Source organism: Rhamphochromis longiceps, linkage group LG15, assembly GCF_057381845.1.
Source record: "Rhamphochromis longiceps isolate RC_006_pf linkage group LG15, R_longiceps_female_GT1.1, whole genome shotgun sequence".
Lineage (NCBI taxonomy): Eukaryota > Metazoa > Chordata > Actinopteri > Cichliformes > Cichlidae > Rhamphochromis > Rhamphochromis longiceps.
In genome coordinates, this window is record NC_140571.1 from 39,713,170 (window position 1) to 39,730,001 (window position 16,832).

At 37.6% G+C, this 16,832-nt stretch overlaps 2 protein-coding genes and 1 long non-coding RNA gene across 3 annotated transcripts; 1 reads left to right on the plus strand and 2 right to left on the minus strand.

Annotated features, from left to right (window-relative positions):
• The first annotated feature begins 1,927 nt into the window (after nucleotides 1-1,927).
• On the plus strand, nucleotides 1,928-5,201 carry LOC146653180 (uncharacterized). Its single transcript, XM_085381245.1, has 3 exons — nucleotides 1,928-1,990; nucleotides 3,880-3,987; nucleotides 4,553-5,201. The coding sequence occupies exons 1-3, from the start codon at nucleotides 1,928-1,930 to the stop codon at nucleotides 4,988-4,990; spliced, it is 609 nt and encodes a 202-aa protein (XP_085237371.1). The 3' UTR covers nucleotides 4,991-5,201.
• LOC146653181 (uncharacterized) lies at nucleotides 5,108-9,870 on the minus strand. The gene is made up of 13 exons (XM_085382037.1): nucleotides 9,677-9,870; nucleotides 9,284-9,321; nucleotides 8,896-8,980; nucleotides 8,706-8,796; nucleotides 8,479-8,567; nucleotides 8,271-8,398; nucleotides 8,125-8,176; nucleotides 7,188-7,285; nucleotides 6,950-7,086; nucleotides 6,801-6,866; nucleotides 6,567-6,613; nucleotides 6,253-6,401; nucleotides 5,108-5,537 (listed from the first exon to the last, which is right to left on the minus strand). The coding sequence occupies exons 2-13, from the start codon at nucleotides 9,306-9,308 to the stop codon at nucleotides 5,215-5,217; spliced, it is 1,290 nt and encodes a 429-aa protein (XP_085238163.1). The 5' UTR covers nucleotides 9,309-9,321; nucleotides 9,677-9,870; the 3' UTR covers nucleotides 5,108-5,214.
• Nucleotides 9,871-14,955: 5,085 nt separating this feature from the next.
• LOC146653182 (uncharacterized) lies at nucleotides 14,956-15,950 on the minus strand. The gene is made up of 2 exons (XR_014907567.1): nucleotides 15,640-15,950; nucleotides 14,956-15,241 (listed from the first exon to the last, which is right to left on the minus strand). It is a non-coding gene; the product is annotated as an uncharacterized LOC146653182 (long non-coding RNA).
• Nucleotides 15,951-16,832: the final 882 nt, after the last annotated feature.

A 16,832-nucleotide genomic window follows, 5' to 3' on the forward strand; every position in this document is an offset into this window, starting at 1 on the left:
TCATTGTCGTTATTATTGTATGGAGGGCATACGTCAGTTTCTTTTGGGAAAATCAGTACAGGCATTACAATAAAAACAGAGAATTCTTTGAAAGCAGTCGATTCACAGTCTTGTAGACATCTAGAGGCTCAATAAACACATTCATCAATGACAAATCGGGCAAGTTTATTTTATTTTTTTAACCAAACTAACAGATGCTAAAGGTAAGGATCTTTTATTTAGAATTTTATTTCATTTTAGTCACTTTTGGAAACATTGTTTCTGTTAGTTTGATTTGTTTTTTCTAAAGTGTTCTTTCATGTTTAGTTTTAGCTTTTAGTTTAGTTTTGGTTAACTATAAAAAGCTTGGTTGACAGGAATGGCACCCATCGTTGACATTGTGTAGACGTGGTCATAGCTATGTGTTTCCCGTATTTACAGGTGTACTTAATAAGGTTTCTAATAAATGTATATTCAACTTAGTTTTCATATTGCATAACATTTGACTGAACCTGCAAGATTTGGAGCCTTCCTCTAGCTCAAAGCCACACATGCTGTAGTTGTTAAAGAAACTAGCACAGAGGAAAGGATCCCTCCAGTTCCAAGGATCAGGTCTTAGTCTGCCTACATAGAAGAGGGAACACCATAAACCTTTAAGGATAGCAAATGAGAAAACAAAGGCAAGGATTTATGAAGTGCTGAAACTCAACTCACCATACTGTTTCTCAAAAAAAAAAAGAAAAAAAAATCACTGCTATGTTGAACGAAAAAATGAAAAATAGCAGGATGCTCTGGAAGAGATACAGAAAATGTAGCCTGCCAGAGGGAAAAAAAAAGCCCTTGTAGTCTTGGCTGCATGAAAAAGCAAAAAAAATATGAAGAAGAAGACGGGAGTGGTGGAGAGGAAACTACTTTCCCTTTAACTGCCAAGCACTGTTCCTCGCTCATCAGATTCCTGCTATTACCAATGTCAAAGTGCTTTCATGGGTCATTATGAGCCAGACATGTTGTCAGTGCCCTCAAGAGTCTTTGCTATTCAAGGCCCTCCAATTTACCTCAAAATTTATTGCTCAGGAAAAGACTAACATATGCTTAATACAGATTGGAATGTCCCTCTATATTCAATAGACTTCCCAGACCTGATTGGGTATTGTGTGTCAGTCTTCTGGTCTTGAATTTTCGTCGCTGTCTGGCAGCCTTGTTCACCACCATTCTTCTTCGTCAGCTTCTGGAGATGCTGCACGTTTTGGTGTAAAATTGGATAGCAGGTGTTCAGTTATCTCAAAGAAAATTCAGCCAGATACAAAGACAGAGTTTAGGCCCACCTTCCCAGAGCTTTTCATCATCTCCTAATTGGCCCATCTGTAGTCAAGGCAGACTGGACTCGCTTGAGCAACTTGCTTCATTGGGTTGTATTACTCCCCATGCCCTCTGCAGTCTTGAAATGACCCCTGTGTTGGGCACATGAGGTTTTTCTATTTCCATTTTTTCCAAGCCAAATGCCTTGTCTGACTGGATCACTCCTGAAAGGCAGAATCATAAAAGAGGATTCATAAAACACTATTCCCAATCAAGCAACAGCCTAAAGGCGAGGTTACAACATTAGAAAACAGCTTTTGTTTAGTTTTGTGCTACACTTTTGTGCCTGTGAGTGAACAGAAGAGCTGTCAGTGACTGAATTCATTGAAGCTCCCCCGAAATATCTTTCTTTTGCTGCAGGCCTTGCTGCTCAGAGATTGTTTTTTTATAGGAATACAAATGATAGCCTATTGAAATCATGACTAAGCCTGTGTCCAGGAGACTATCGTTGTATTTGTAAAAGAAACTTACAAGGACGAAGTTTTCCAAAGAAAGGTCAGTCTGTCCATAATCAAAGTTACATTTCAAACATCTGAACAACAGTTCAGTTTACCACTTGTTGATCTATATAATTGTACAAGAACGTAACATGAAGAGACATGCATGCAACAAAATAAACTTTTACTTCTGGGACTTGTGTACTTTGCCGCCCGTAAATCTAGGCTTTCAATGTTAAATCTAAACAATAGCACCACTTGGTGATTGGAAATAGAAGCATAAATCAGTAACAATTGAAGAAAATGAAGCCAAAATTAAATATAATGTATAATATAATAATAAGGAAGCATTTTGATGTTAATGTCTTGTATAAGTATCTAAATCAATATTGTTCCTCACGTTTTAGCAGGTAAATTTAGTGTTGGGTGTAACGCGCTCCAAACTAATGCATTACTGTAATCAGATTACATTTTCATGTATGTTTTTACATGTTTTGCATCACATTTTAGTCATGCAACATTTTGTTGTAATAAATCCAGTAATAACATTACAAGTTATTTTATGGTGTTACTTGGGTGACAAATATGCCCCAGTTATCTGAATGACGTGAGCTACAATCAGCTGATTTCAGTTTACATAGCACTGATATTTAAGTGCATTTCAGGTCATGTGACCGAGTAACTCAAAATTAAACTGTGAATAGTGTGGCAAGTTACTTTCTCTGAAGAGTAATTAAATAATAAAATAATAAAAATTATTAAAAATTAAAAAATTATAATAAAATGATAAAAAGTAACAAGTAACAACTGCAACAGTGAGCACAGTTAAGTAGCTCCACATATCGTAATTCATCTTGTAACTTGGTGATATGGTTTGATATATGTTGCATTGTGTTTTGTTCTCAGTTTTAATATTATATGACAGGATAAGAGTGCCCCACTTCTTTTCTTTTGTTGAATAATAATAAAAACATTCTTATCCTCAGAAATGGAAAGAAGGCAACTGTAGCAGATAGGCTCGTGTATATCTTAAATTCACCGACCATTATTTAGAAGTCCTGATCTCAGCTGAGCTATTCACACATCCTTATTAATCTAAATAACTCTGAACTGTCCTCAACATTAGCAACACAGTTAAAAATGCACACAATTTAAATAAAACACTCTTAGAACTACTGGGTCACTGGTTTTATTTGTTAGAATCTAACCTCCCCTTCCTTGAAAAATATCATAATTTTCAACTTTCTGTTTTTTACTTTTTTAGTACAGATTATTACTTTTTCCTCTTTTGCCCCTTTGGACACAGTTTGTTGAAGGCTTGTATTCTTAGCCAATGTGAAAGCTCGAGCTGTGGCGAAGAGATTTAATGCTGTTACCAAAAACCTATATACACTGATAACAATTTTATAACCATTTTAGTGTAGGCTGTACGGTGTACATTTTAGGACATCGTCAGGTATCAGACAAAAAATTGTCAGGTGTCAGTTGTCAAAAAAAAAATTGTCAGGTATCAGAAAAAAAATTGTCAGGTGTCAGACAAAAAATTGTCAGGTGTCAGAAAAAAAATTGTCAGGTGTCAGAACACAAGGTACCAGAGAGAAAATCTTCCTGCAGGTGGCGCTGTTGTCATGTCCCACCCGAATTGATTTCCAAATACGTCATCAACGTGTGACCGTGGGAGAGCGTAAGGTCATTGACCTCACCGGAGTTTTACCGTGGTTCAGGCTCCTAACGACACAAGGTAAGTTTAACTTTTTCTCCCTTTTGTTCATATTTTTGCCACAGTTGTGTTATATTAAGTTGCAGTTATGTTGTGAAAGTTACATATCAGAGACGGAAAGCCAGTTTTGTACGAAACCAAATCAGTACTATTTTTGTCTGGCTAATTCATTCTAGCTAGCGACAGTGGTGAAACGTGATTCAAATTTAAACTGTTCAGTAATTGTTTTGTATACATTTCAGCAAATGGACAAGCTGAAAGCTTACGAGCAGTTGCATTTGAATACTAATCCTATTTGAAGTAATACATTTCCAGTGGTAGACATGTTAGATTGTCACACCTGGCTATGCATTGTTTTATTAATATTATATATTGTCTTGATAGCTTGAAGGGGATGATGCCGGTTTCATATCACTGGACTTATCCATGGCAGTAGAGTACATCCATGCACAGAGAATCATTCACCAGGATATAAAGCCAGCAAATGTCATGGTAAGCCATATTGTATTTTTCTTTTTCTCCACTTTGTTTTTGAAGATCAAAATAAAAATAGTATATTATTTATTTAACTTTATTCTCTTCAGTCTATTAAACACTACATTTGAACAATGAGAAACTTTTCTGGCATATTCATATAAAGGATTTTTTTTTTTAAAGTAAGAAGCCTTACATTGTTTCTTTAATAGTCCAATTTTTCTTTAATATGTTGGTTCTTGCACACCTACAAAATTCCCAAACATGTTGTAAGTTTAGGCTTTACAAACTGAAAGTTTCTATTATTTTATTAGTCTGTACCACTTGCTTAAGTGGAATGGGGATTAAAAAAATGCACAGGACTATAAAACCGGGTTGGATCATTAACCAATCTGTTAATTTTAATGTTGGGTATAATAAACAATCTCAGAATAAATCTGCAGTGATTGGGTGATCTGGGTGCTAAAAGCTTTGAGGGTTTTTTTTTTCCCCAATTATGAGCTGTGGTCTTTGGAATGACATTTTTGATAACATTTGTGAAATTTTAGACAACCTGGTAAGTTCTCATATGTATACCTTATAGGTTCACCACCCTTCTAAGAAGGCAGTCCTGACAGACTGGGGCATGGCAAACATAAGAGACACTGTGATGCTTCGTCAAGGGAGTAAGTTCACTGCCCAGGCTACTGGTCCAGCTGGTGGCACATATCTTTACATGGCCCCTGAATGCATACTGATGTTTGAAGAGGCCTCGTTCCAGACAGACATGTGGTCCCTCGGAGCCACATATCTGGAGATCCTGACGGGTTCCGCTCCGTGGATGGTTAAAAAACAAAGAGAACTGCCTGCACTAATGGCCACCAAAACCCCACCACATGCCCTATCACATCTCAGTGACAAAAACAGTTTTCTTGGTGGTTTGGTGAGCTATGACCCAGACTCAAGGCCTTCCGCATCTGATGTTGTTAAGTTTCTCAAGTCAGGCCTTGATCTTACGAGCCGATATGGCTACAAGTGGTAATGTTGCTACAGTCTGCAGTTCAAAAGTCTTTCAATGTGAATTATGTTCTACATTATTGTTAACAAAAGTTGTGGTAAATGAAACACTGAATCATTATGAAAGATGGCACCTTGTCAATTGTATTTCAACATTTTATTGTACATTTTGTTGGTCAGACAGTTTTCAAATTACCTGTTGATTCTAAACAAGGATAAATAAATGTTAACAAACACTGTTGTATGATTTTATTGGTCATTGGAAATGTTTACTGGTGCACCTTCCATCCTCTCTCTCTTCAGAAAGATGTATATGTCATTTGCCTCGGCAAACGTAGAAAGTGTAGGAACTGCATTTCTGTTCATGGCAGTTGTGAGCTCTTGGACTAGCATGAGGTATGCAGCAAGGCAACCATCAGGTGTGCAGGGAAACTGGCTGTTTTCTAAAATGTTCTGGCACATGTCTCTGAATTCCTGGTTTGCTACCAGTGAAGGCTCTTCCCTCTCACAGATTAATTGCTTGGCATAGTCTAAAAGGTCTGGGTCAACAATGTGCAGCACATTGCCATATCCTGCGAATGAAAGACAATATTGAAAAGATGTTCACTTTGAATGTTAAAAATAAATGAATAATGACAAAGCTGTTCTAGAACCTGTATAAGAAGCAGTCAGTGTTTACAGATGTTATTACAGAAACTTAAAGATGGAAATATCACTCAAACATTTAGATAAATTTTTAGTTAAAGGTGTCAATATGAAGCCATTTTAGTATTGACAGTAGAAATTCAGAAATCTCTTATTGTACTACAAGTAGGCTTCTTCGGAAGACACAAAAGAGAAAGCACATTATAACAGTTTTACGCTCATTACACTGGCTTCCAGTATATTTTAGAAAATTCATTTAATTTTAGTAATGACTTTCAATGCTCCGAATCGTGAAGCTCCTGCCTTAATTTCTGATCTTATAGAACCCCACGCTCCCTCTCCCAGCCTGTGATCATCTAATCAATGGCTGTTAGTAGTCCCACCAGAAGACCAGAGGCAAGAGATCTTCCAAAGCGGTGGCTCCCAGGTCATGGAATGCTCTGCCTCCATCATTACGTTTCCTTGATTGTATTTATTCTGTATGTTCGATTGTGCTGTTTTATGTTTATCTGTTTTATATTATTGTGAAGCCACTTTGTGGTTTTTATCCTGTGAAGAGTGCTATATCAAAGTAAAAGTAAACTAATGAAAGTTAAAAAACAAACAAAAAAATAAAACCCCACAGGCTTTCAAATGACATACCAGGAGGTGGTGAGGTAAACAGAAGGTCGGGTTTCCCAAATGGACCAGGTGCATTGCGTTGCTTGCGGATGTCATGGGTGTTCCAAACTGTTTGCTCCGTTTTTAAGTCTCTTTGAAGCAGTGGCAAGTGTGAGTACTGCAAGCAGTTGCTATGAAAAAGGAGAATTAAAAAATTAATATGTTCATCTGCTTCTTTGAGGTAGAATAAGTAAAAGCTAAATTTTAATCAGTACTCAAAAAACAAAGGCATTCCTAGACCACATACTTTCATACTGCTGCTTGATTATTTTTCATGTCTAAAAATATTGACTTACATGTGCACAGGATTGTCCAGTTCAAGGATCCCAGACTCCATCATGGCCTACGCATGTTGTTTTGAAAAAGACATAAGTTGTGAAGGTGAGAATTTCATTAGTGAAAAGGTACAGATGTACATAAACACAGATTCTGGCCTTGTGTTTTCAGATAAACTAATCCATCGTATGTTTAACGAAATTTGGATGGCTACTCTTTGTTAATAGGTTTTACAGGTGAAAGATTTGCTTTACCTCAAATGTTGTCAGCCATTTCTTAATCCATGTCCGCTTTAAAATACTGTTGAAACATTCAGCTCTCTAAACAACAGAAACATGACATTATCAGTTTTGTTGTCAGGTTGTTACTTTAGAAATAGTCATTTACCAGCTTAAAGACATACCTGGTTGTGCACTGATGTCCCCATTCTGAAGCACCTCCATGCCTGATTCCCAAGATCTCGCATGTGAAATGCCATCTGCATTTGACCCACAACAAGGTTCTCCTTTCCTCTGTCCCCCCAAATCATTTGAGGACAGCCTAAAGACACAAACTGAAGATAATTAGTGAATGATGAAAAAATAAATTTATTAACAAAATGTAATCTTTTTTAACCCCCCATTTTTTAGTATATTGCATACCACCCTGTTCTTGAACAGCCTCAAAGAAGTATCTGGCCACAAAGTTTTGCTTGCGGTTGGATGTGCCCACCTTTAGCCATAGAACCTTCCTGGAAAATCTGAAAAGAAAGAAACAGAAAAGTGGCCACTTGTACATATGATTTAATCATGTTTTGGCACTATGTTTGGTTTTTGTTACATTCCCCAAGAGTATGCTGGTTTTCCATTGTATTATGTCTAGGCGTTGTTTCTGGTTCCTCTGGCCATTTTGACTGCCATAGTTGTGTAGGCTTACATGCCTTTGGAATTGAATGTGACTCTTGACTGTGTTCAGACTGACGCGAGGGGAGAGCTGCCTTTTGTTTTGTAATCCCTTGTATTCTCCTGTTTATGTGTTGGTTAGGTAGGTTATCGTAAATTGTACATTTTATTTTCTTTGGAGTTAAATTCTGTTTACTTTATATCAGGGATGTTTTGTTTGTTGTGTTGGTCTTGGCCCTCCCTGAAATTAACTGCCAGTCTGAAATGGAACTTTAAGACTAGCAGGAAATAAGCCTTTTAAAAACCGCCATCTTGAATATTCCTTCACTATTCATACTTTATCTTGGTCCCTTAGACCAGGCTTGGCCAAATCCAGACCTCGAGGGCCAGTGTCCTGCATGTTTTAGATATCACCCTGGGTAAACACACTTGAATAAAATGATTAGTTCATTACCAGGCCTCTGGAGAACTACAAAACATGTTGTGAGGGTAATTTAGCCATTTGAATCAGCTGTGGATCAAGGACACATCTAAAACCTGCAGGACACCGGCCCTCGAGGCCTGGACTTGCCCATCCCTGCCCTAGACTACTCAGGAGAGATAACACCTCAGTTTACCGCACATCCTTATCTTGAAGCAACTTTGTACTATCACTGAATATAATAAATTAAGTAGCGAATGCCATATTCAAACCTACCCATCAATCCCCAAATGTATCCACATTCCAAAGAACTTCAGTTTATCATTGCCTATATGAAACAACAAATAATAATTACAATTTGTTTCAACAGAAGTACCATCAAAACATGTTTGGAAGGTTAATTGAAAAGATAAAATAAATACCATCAATGTGCCGTGTGTCATTTGGACCACGGCTGATGTAATTCCGACGGGGAATTTTCTTCTTTCCAGGAGATCTCCTCTGAAGACCACTTGCATCCATATACCTCATTATATTAGCAACATCGTCTCTACAGTAACAATAGATTTTACTCTGAGCTCAACAGTAAAACAAGAGAACACTTGATCATATACACACTATTTAACCAACCTGTAACAAGGCCGCACTCCTCTGACATCCCTTACCCGCTTTACCATTGCCCTGATTCCTTGTTCAGGAGACCACTGTTTCATCTCACTCTAAAAAACAAACAAACAGACAATTGAATGTTTTTTTTTTAAATCACTACAGAAAATAACATTTATTGTTTCTACAATAGCTCATGACACAGACTTCAGGAAAATATATATTTTTTGCACTGATGTTTTAACGCTTACCTCCACAGCTTTGTGGATTTCAGTAAAAGGTCGTTGGGGGCATCTTCGCTTCAACCCTAGAAGTTTTAAAACTCGTCTCAGATGCCTCTCACTGTTAAAAGACAACACAGACTTACATTATATTAAATGCAAACTGCATGTTTTGTCATTTTAGAGAGTTGTCACGGAAACTGTTGAAATGCAGACTTACCTTATTTTATGCCCATATGAATTCAGTGCACAGCTGATTTCCTTTTGTTTTAAGCCTTTGTTGAACAATGTTATTATCATCATATCTTGAAAGGTTAAGTGTAACAACAACAGTCTAATTGATCACCCACCTCTTACACTGAACATAAGTAATTAACCAGTAAAGTACTAAATCTTTTTATGTGGCAATTACACTAAAAGCATCGTCTATTCAGTGCCCACAAATAAAACATGTGTAGCAAAAAATACACTTCTTTGATATGAAAGAGGTGAACAGTAGTTAATAAATAAGTTGTACTTTAGTCATTTATTTTTAATGCTCTTTTTTTAATAAAAAAAAAAAAAAAGTATTTTTGGTACAGTCATGGGAACCAGCCAGAGTCGGATACTCCTTTCATCATCGTCAGATGACATATTGCAGCAAAGTCTAAAAACAACAACAGAAAAAAACATATCGGGATCAAAAAATATCCCGACAGTAGCAATATAGAAAAGAGAAATAAAGAAAAAGAGCGACAGAAAGGATGCAGGCTGCTCGTGAGCTTTCAGCTTGTCCATTTGCTGAAATGTATACAAAACAATTACTGAACAGTTTAAATTTGAATCACGTTTCACCACTGTCGCTAGCTAGAATGAATTAGCCAGACAAAAATAGTACTGATTTGGTTTCGTACAAAACTGGCTTTCCGTCTCTGATATGTAACTTTCACAACATAACTGCAACTTAATATAACACAACTGTGGCAAAAATATGAACAAAAGGGAGAAAAAGTTAAACTTACCTTGTGTCGTTAGGAGCCTGAACCACGGTAAAACTCCGGTGAGGTCAATGACCTTACGCTCTCCCACGGTCACACGTTGATGACATATTTGGAAATCAATTCGGGTGGGACATGACAACAGCGCCACCTGCAGGAAGATTTTCTCTCTGGTACCTTGTGTTCTGATACCTGACAATTTTTTTTTTGACAACTGACACCTGACAATTTTTTTTCTGACACCTGACAACTTTTTTGTCTGACACCTGACAATTTTTTTTCTGATACCTGACTTTTTTTTTTTTTGACAACTGACACCTGACAATTTTTTTTCTGATACCTGACTTTTTTTTTTTTTTTTGACAACTGACACCTGACAAATTTTTTTCTGACACCTGACAACTTTTTTGTCTGACACCTGACAATTTTTTTTCTGATACCTGACAATTTTTTTTCTGACACCTGACAATTTTTTTTCTGACACCTGACAATTTTTTTTCTGATACCTGACATTTTTTTTTTGACAACTGACACCTGACAATTTTTTTTCTGACACCTGACAATTTTTTTTCTGACACCTGACAACTTTTTTGTCTGACACCTGACAATTTTTTTTCTGATACCTGACTTTTTTTTTTTTTGACAACTGACACCTGACAATTTTTTTTCTGATACCTGACTTTTTTTTTTTTTTTGACAACTGACACCTGACAAATTTTTTTCTGACACCTGACAACTTTTTTGTCTGACACCTGACAATTTTTTTTCTGATACCTGACATTTTTTTTTCTGACACCTGACAATTTTTTTTCTGACACCAGACAATTTTTTTTCTGATACCTGACATTTTTTTTTCTGACACCTGACAATTTTTTTTCTGACACCTGACTTTTTTTTTTTTTTGACAACTGACACCTGACAAATTTTTTTCTGACACCTGACTTTTTTTTTTTTTTTGACAACTGACACCTGACAAATTTTTTTCTGACACCTGACTTTTTTTTTTTTTTGACAACTGACACCTGACAATTTTTTTTCTGACACCTGACTTTTTTTTTTTTTGACAACTGACACCTGACAATTTTTTTTCTGACACCTGACAATTTTTTTTCTGATACCTGACATTTTTTTTTCTGACACCTGACAATTTTTTTTCTGATACCTGACTTTTTTTTTTTTTGACAACTGACACCTGACAATTTTTTTTCTGATACCTGACTTTTTTTTTTTTTTTGACAACTGACACCTGACAAATTTTTTTCTGACACCTGACAACTTTTTTGTCTGACACCTGACAATTTTTTTTCTGATACCTGACATTTTTTTTTCTGACACCTGACAACTTTTTTTCTGACACCTGACAATTTTTTTTCTGATACCTGACTTTTTTTTTTTTTGACAACTGACACCTGACAAATTTTTTTCTGACACCTGACAATTTTTTTTCTGATACCTGACTTTTTTTTTTTTGACAACTGACACCTGACAATTTTTTTTCTGACACCTGACAATTTTTTTTCTGATACCTGACAATTTTTTTTTGACAACTGACACCTGACAATTTTTTTTCTGATACCTGACTTTTTTTTTTTTTGACAACTGACACCTGACAATTTTTTGTCTGATACCTGACGATGTCCTAAAATGTACACCGTAAGGCTGCCATGAGTGTGACAACTCATGTGAGCGGTTTCATATAAAACTCAGGTTGGTAATCTGGTACCCTGTGACTGTAATATATTTTACTGATGCTTTCTCTCTATTGACTAATAGATAACATAATCAGTTCCCCAGGCGCAGCGTTAGCCTGGCTGTTTATCCTAGTGTTAATTTTATGATGGAGTGTACATTTCACACACTGGAAACTGTACTCTAATTCTCCAGCACACGTATACAACCGCAGAACAAAAATGAAAAGACACTATGAATGAGGTGACTGTTATTACATATATTATTTGGGCTCTCAGGTACTCGTTTCAATGTAAAGATTTATATAATCTATTAGAGGTTTGGTGTGTGTTTAATATAAGGTGGTGGGAGGGGGGTGTTTTCATTTCCTTGACAAGCTAAGAATTTGGCTGAAAAGCTACGAGGGGTTTGCTGTATTTGAAATCTATTTCAAACTGCCAACCAAGGTTAATTGCAGTCTCAGCGTTTTGCTAAAGATTACTTACTGCATTAAGAAGAATAAAAACCTTTTACAGCTGTGTTCACACAGCCAAGCAGCTCAGAAAAGAAAAATCACTAAACATATGAACAAATTAAATACACTGCAAACCAAATTTGATATAATTAAAAAGAAAAACAAACACATCAAACACAGAATAGCTGTGGTGGGAGAAAATTTGTGTCTTTCACTAAAACAGCAGAAGCTTTGGCACCAAATACCTGGTGTATTTGGTGACATGTTTCACAGCCAGCTCTGATGTGCCTGCATGCATGTATGCTTCTATAGTCAGCACGGTGTTTGCCATAATTTCATAGATAAATGTTACGGCTGTGCTCTTATTTCTGTATCCGTTTGTGAATGCTGTGTAGACCCATTACAGACCAAATATTGCTGAAATAACCTCTGCTCGTACATATGCAGTGAAGTGTTATTCAGGATTTGATCACATTTTTCATTTGCATGTAGAAGTAAAAGAGTGGGCTGGAAGTGAAGCCTGATCTGATACTTTTTCCTGTAGCATTACATTGTAACAAAAAGTATTTTGCTTTTGGGGGTTTTGTCATTCTTGGTTCTTATGAATTTTCAAAATGATGTAGGCAGGAATAGAAACCAGAATGTGTGAAAAAGACGGATTTATTGGCAGCTGCTGAACTATTGCCCATGCTCATTCACACAAGTATAATAGACACAAAATGTAAATATGTAATGTGGCAGCTGTGTGTTACTTAAATGGCTGTGGAAAAAAAGGGCAATAAAAACAGAAAGGATGAGTCACCACAGTACCGATTATTATAGAGTACCATGCAAAAGTCTAGAGCCATTGCACATTTCTTTATATTTTCCTAGGAAGGTAGAAAATACATACAGCAATTTAAACTTTAAGAATGAAAATCAATATTTGCTGTGACCACCGTCATTCTTTAACCTGGACTAAACTCTTTTGTCATTGTTGTGCTGAAAAGTGAAGCCTTTGCCAATTAGATGCTTCCCAGATGTTACTGCATGATGGATCAAAACCTTACTACTGTTTTATAGGTTCGCAGGATTGTTCTGCAGACTCGACAAAGTCTGGGCATCTGGATTTTTTCCAACAGTCATCAAATAAACATCACAGTCTCAGCAGGGGTCATCATAATGAAATTTAATAGTGCTTGTTTAACTGTTCACAGGAGTCTTTTTTTCTGGGTTGGTCAAGCATCTGCACCATCAACTTGAGCATCACCTAAGTGGCAGTCTCTAACGCACAACACAACTGCTGCAACTTTGTTAGTCATGTCTCATGCTTATGTGTCTCTTTGCGGGGGGCATAGAGACATGATATATCAGGATCTAGTGGGAAGTACCAATCTGTACTTTTCTTTACCTTAAACAGGTGAGCAGTGAGACTTGTACTTATGTATTAAAATGATTTCTTACAGAGAGGTCACTCTTGAGTCCTCTCTATCACTGTACACTACAGTGGCACAGCACTGTACCACAATTGCGATATCAATAACAGACAACTGTTAACTTTTTTTAAAAAATTTATTAGAGCTTCTCATTTCATTTGTAAAAGAAGTTCAAGCTTACTAGCTGTGCAAATTGTATAATAAAATATAAGCTTTGTTGCATCACTGTAGAAATTGACACACCAATTAGTGAAACTCCAGGAATGTCTTAAACGCATGTGACCTTTAATTTCCTGATTCTAAATCCATATAAAACTGAGCTTATTGTACTCAAAACATCTTAACCAGATGCTCACTCTGGATGGCATTACCTGGCCTCCAGTAACACTGTGAGAAATCTTGGCCTTGACCAGGATACGTTCTCTTTATAACTCTCAGGCTGATGCTGAAAAATGTGCTTCGTGCATTTATTTCTTCTAGGCTGGACTATTGTAATTCATTATTATCAGGTTGGTCTAAAATCTCCCTGAAAAGCCTTCAGTTGATTCAAAATGCTGCAGTGAGAGTACTGACAGGGACTAGAAATCTTTCCCAAACTGGCTTCTCGTGACTGGCTCCTTGTTGAATTCAGAATTGCATTCAAAATCCTTCTCCTCACATACAACGTCTTGTATAATCAGGCCCCATCTTATCTTAGGGACCACATGGCACTGTATCACATCTTCGCTCTCAGACTGCAGGCTTACTTGTTGTTCCGGGAGTATTTAAAAGTAGAATGGGAGGCAGAGCCTTCAGCTTTCAGGCCCTTCTTTTCCAGTTCAGGACACAGACGCCCTCTCTACCTTTAAGATTAGGCTTATAACATTACTTTTTGATAAAGCATATAATTATGGCTGGATAAGGTTACCCTGGAACCTCTCTTTGTTATACTGCAATAGGCCTAGGCTGCTCGGGGCTTCCCATCCTGCATTGTTCATTCACCTCTTTTCACTCTCTTTGTGTTTATGCAACACTCTGCATTTATTCATTACTTATTATTAATCTCTGGCTCAGCGGTCGCAACAGATGGCCCCGCCCCTCCCTGAGCCTGGCTGTACCAGAGGTTTCTTCCTGTTAAAAGGGAGTTTTTCCTTCCCACTGTCACCTAGCACTTGCTCACAGGGTTTGATTGCTGGGTTTTTCTCTGTATTATTGTAGGGTTTCTACTGTACAATATAAAGCACCAAGACGCAACTGTTGTTGTGTTTTGGCGCTATATAAAAAAATGGAATTGAACCAAAGTGAACTGAATAAATTACATTTGCATTCCTTAAAGCAAAGTGCAACTGCAAGCTGCATCCTTCCTCTTCAGTAGTATAATGCCTCTTCTTGTGCTAGTGTAACCTGGACGTGTGTCCCTCTATCTATAAAGAGATGATCTATACTGCTCGCCCAAGTGCAATGTCTACAATATCCGAATCTAGGTTTGGGAAGGAGATTGGCGGTAGCAACTCTGTAAGAGCAATGAGACTTCCAACCCACATAACACGCACGACCACAGGTTTATGAAACAAAGTTTGCTTTATATATTTCCTTTTGGATCAGTTCCCTTTGCTCATCCTCAATGTAGGGATACCTCCAAATGCAGTAACCATCTCAAATGCATCACAAAATAATTGAAACAATCAAAATAGATGTAAGACAAGAAACACAATATTTCAACACCCCAAAGAAAAGGAAAAAGAAAAGAAAATAGCACGTGAGTGTCCAGTTCCTTATGGTGTCAGTTTATTCAGTTACCCACTGTCCTGGGTTAAGAACTGAAAACGACCTGAATCTCAGGCGGAGAAAAAGTAGCAAAAGAAAATGATAAGGTATCTCTCAGGTGGGCTTCCTTTTGTTTTTTTTTCCTACCGCCCTCCTGGTACGGCAGGCATCAACGTGTAGCGTCCTGACACAGAGAAGGCCTCCACAGCAGCAACAGTGTCTTAGACCCACGATACCAGCTCCTCACTTGGCACCCATGGAACTGTACCTCAAAAAAAAACCAGTCTGCACACAAATATGCAGAATGTTAGATGTCCACATTCCTTAAATGTCCTTGTTCCTAATGTCCTTGGTTCTTTTGAAATATTAAAATAAATTTGCATCTTGTGACACATTAAAAGTAAACACACCGGTATTACTGTGCATCACCCGCAGTTACAGTAACAGCACAGCTATTGCACGTGAACTGCGCATAACCACTTAGCTGGCCGCGGCTGAACTAGCAGGCCCAAGAAAGTAAAACACTAGACACTCATAATAACCAAAACTGTCACAACATTGCAATACTATGAAAACACATCTTAAACATCATTAAACACATTTACTACTATTCTGACTGGTTAGTTATTTTTTCCAGTGCATTGAACTGCAATAGCGGTGCTAAGTGAGCTAGGCTAACTCACCAGAATAGTTCAAAAAGTTCAAAGAAATACTCCGGCTCCTTTCAGGTAGGTACCCGTCTGTGGTTCACCGCTAACGACAGCTCTCTCACAAATGTTAATTAAACCTCTTTCCTCTCTTTCAACTGGAAAAAACCGTGCTCCGCGGCAGCATGGAGTTTTTCCTTGCCGTCCTTTTTCCTCTACACCACACCTTCACGCGCACGGAGCTGCAGATGGTGCCTTCAGGGCAAGCCCGGAAATTAAACTATCAGACAAGGACTACGATGCATTCAAAGAACCCTGTACTTCTGATTGCTGTAAATCTTACCAGGGTTACACTAGAGTAGCATCCATTTTTGAATTTCAGGCACGCATACATTCGTTTGTAGTTTGAAATATGTTCTCTGTTAATTAGAAGCATTAATGTGAGCTCCTACATCTCTGAACATCCATCTTGCCAGTGTGGGCTGCCGAGACCCTTTTTTTTTCTTCCCAGAGATTACTCTCAGATGTAGTGCTTTGATTTGTTCAGTTTTATCAAGCACTTGAGAGGCTGACCTTGCAGTAAAAGCAAACTCCCCAAAGGACACAGTCTGGTCTGAAACCCCTGCCTTTTGTCACTATGTTCCTCACTGGGCTGTATGGCTCCACTTGCAGCCAGACTGTCTTCACAACTTCAGCTATTTTTTCATATTGAGTACTTTGGGTGTTGGGGAGTCTCCTGGTTTATCTTTATCGATATGAAAGGTGGTTCCCTGCCTGGATCAATTTTCACAGGAGCTCTTGATGCTTCTGGGCTAAAAGAATCAATGGAGACTCAAACAGCCATTCTACTCTCCTTGATTCTCTTTGTCTCACTCCTTTCCTTGTGGCATAGTGAAGCTGAGCCTGATCTCCATTCAGCCTGCCCTCCTAATTGCCTCATTTGAGAAAATAGAGCAATCAGGTCCCTTTTCCCCGCTACTCCGCCATTGATGCCTCAGACAGGGGTCTGTGGAGCAAAGAGTGGGATCTATAGAACCATTCTGTCTGCCTCCATTCTGTCTATCAGATTGACTGTGTTATTCAAAATCCAGTTCCTCGGTGCATGGTTGGTAACAATAATTAGCTATTTCAGTAATTAAAGTCAATCCCAAGTGCAGCCAAATTGTTTTTAAATAAGCTAACTGGGTAAGAAAATAAACCTTTTACCTTTTTGGCTGTTGCATAATGCA

Coding starts and splice junctions, on each gene's coding strand:
- LOC146653181 (XM_085382037.1), bottom strand. CDS start 9,308: ATGTCATCTGACGATGATGAAAGGA. Junction 8,981..9,283: donor ATCTGACGATGATGAAAGGA/GTATCCGACTCT, acceptor TAACCTTTCAAG/ATATGATGATAATAACATTG. Junction 6,614..6,800: donor AATGGCTGACAACATTTGAG/GTAAAGCAAATC, acceptor CAACATGCGTAG/GCCATGATGGAGTCTGGGAT.
- LOC146653180 (XM_085381245.1), top strand. CDS start 1,928: ATGAAGAGACATGCATGCAACAAAATAAACTTTTACTTCTGGGACTTG. Junction 1,991..3,879: donor ACTTGTGTACTTTGCCGCCC/GTAAATCTAGGC, acceptor TTGTCTTGATAG/CTTGAAGGGGATGATGCCGG. Junction 3,988..4,552: donor TAAAGCCAGCAAATGTCATG/GTAAGCCATATT, acceptor TATACCTTATAG/GTTCACCACCCTTCTAAGAA.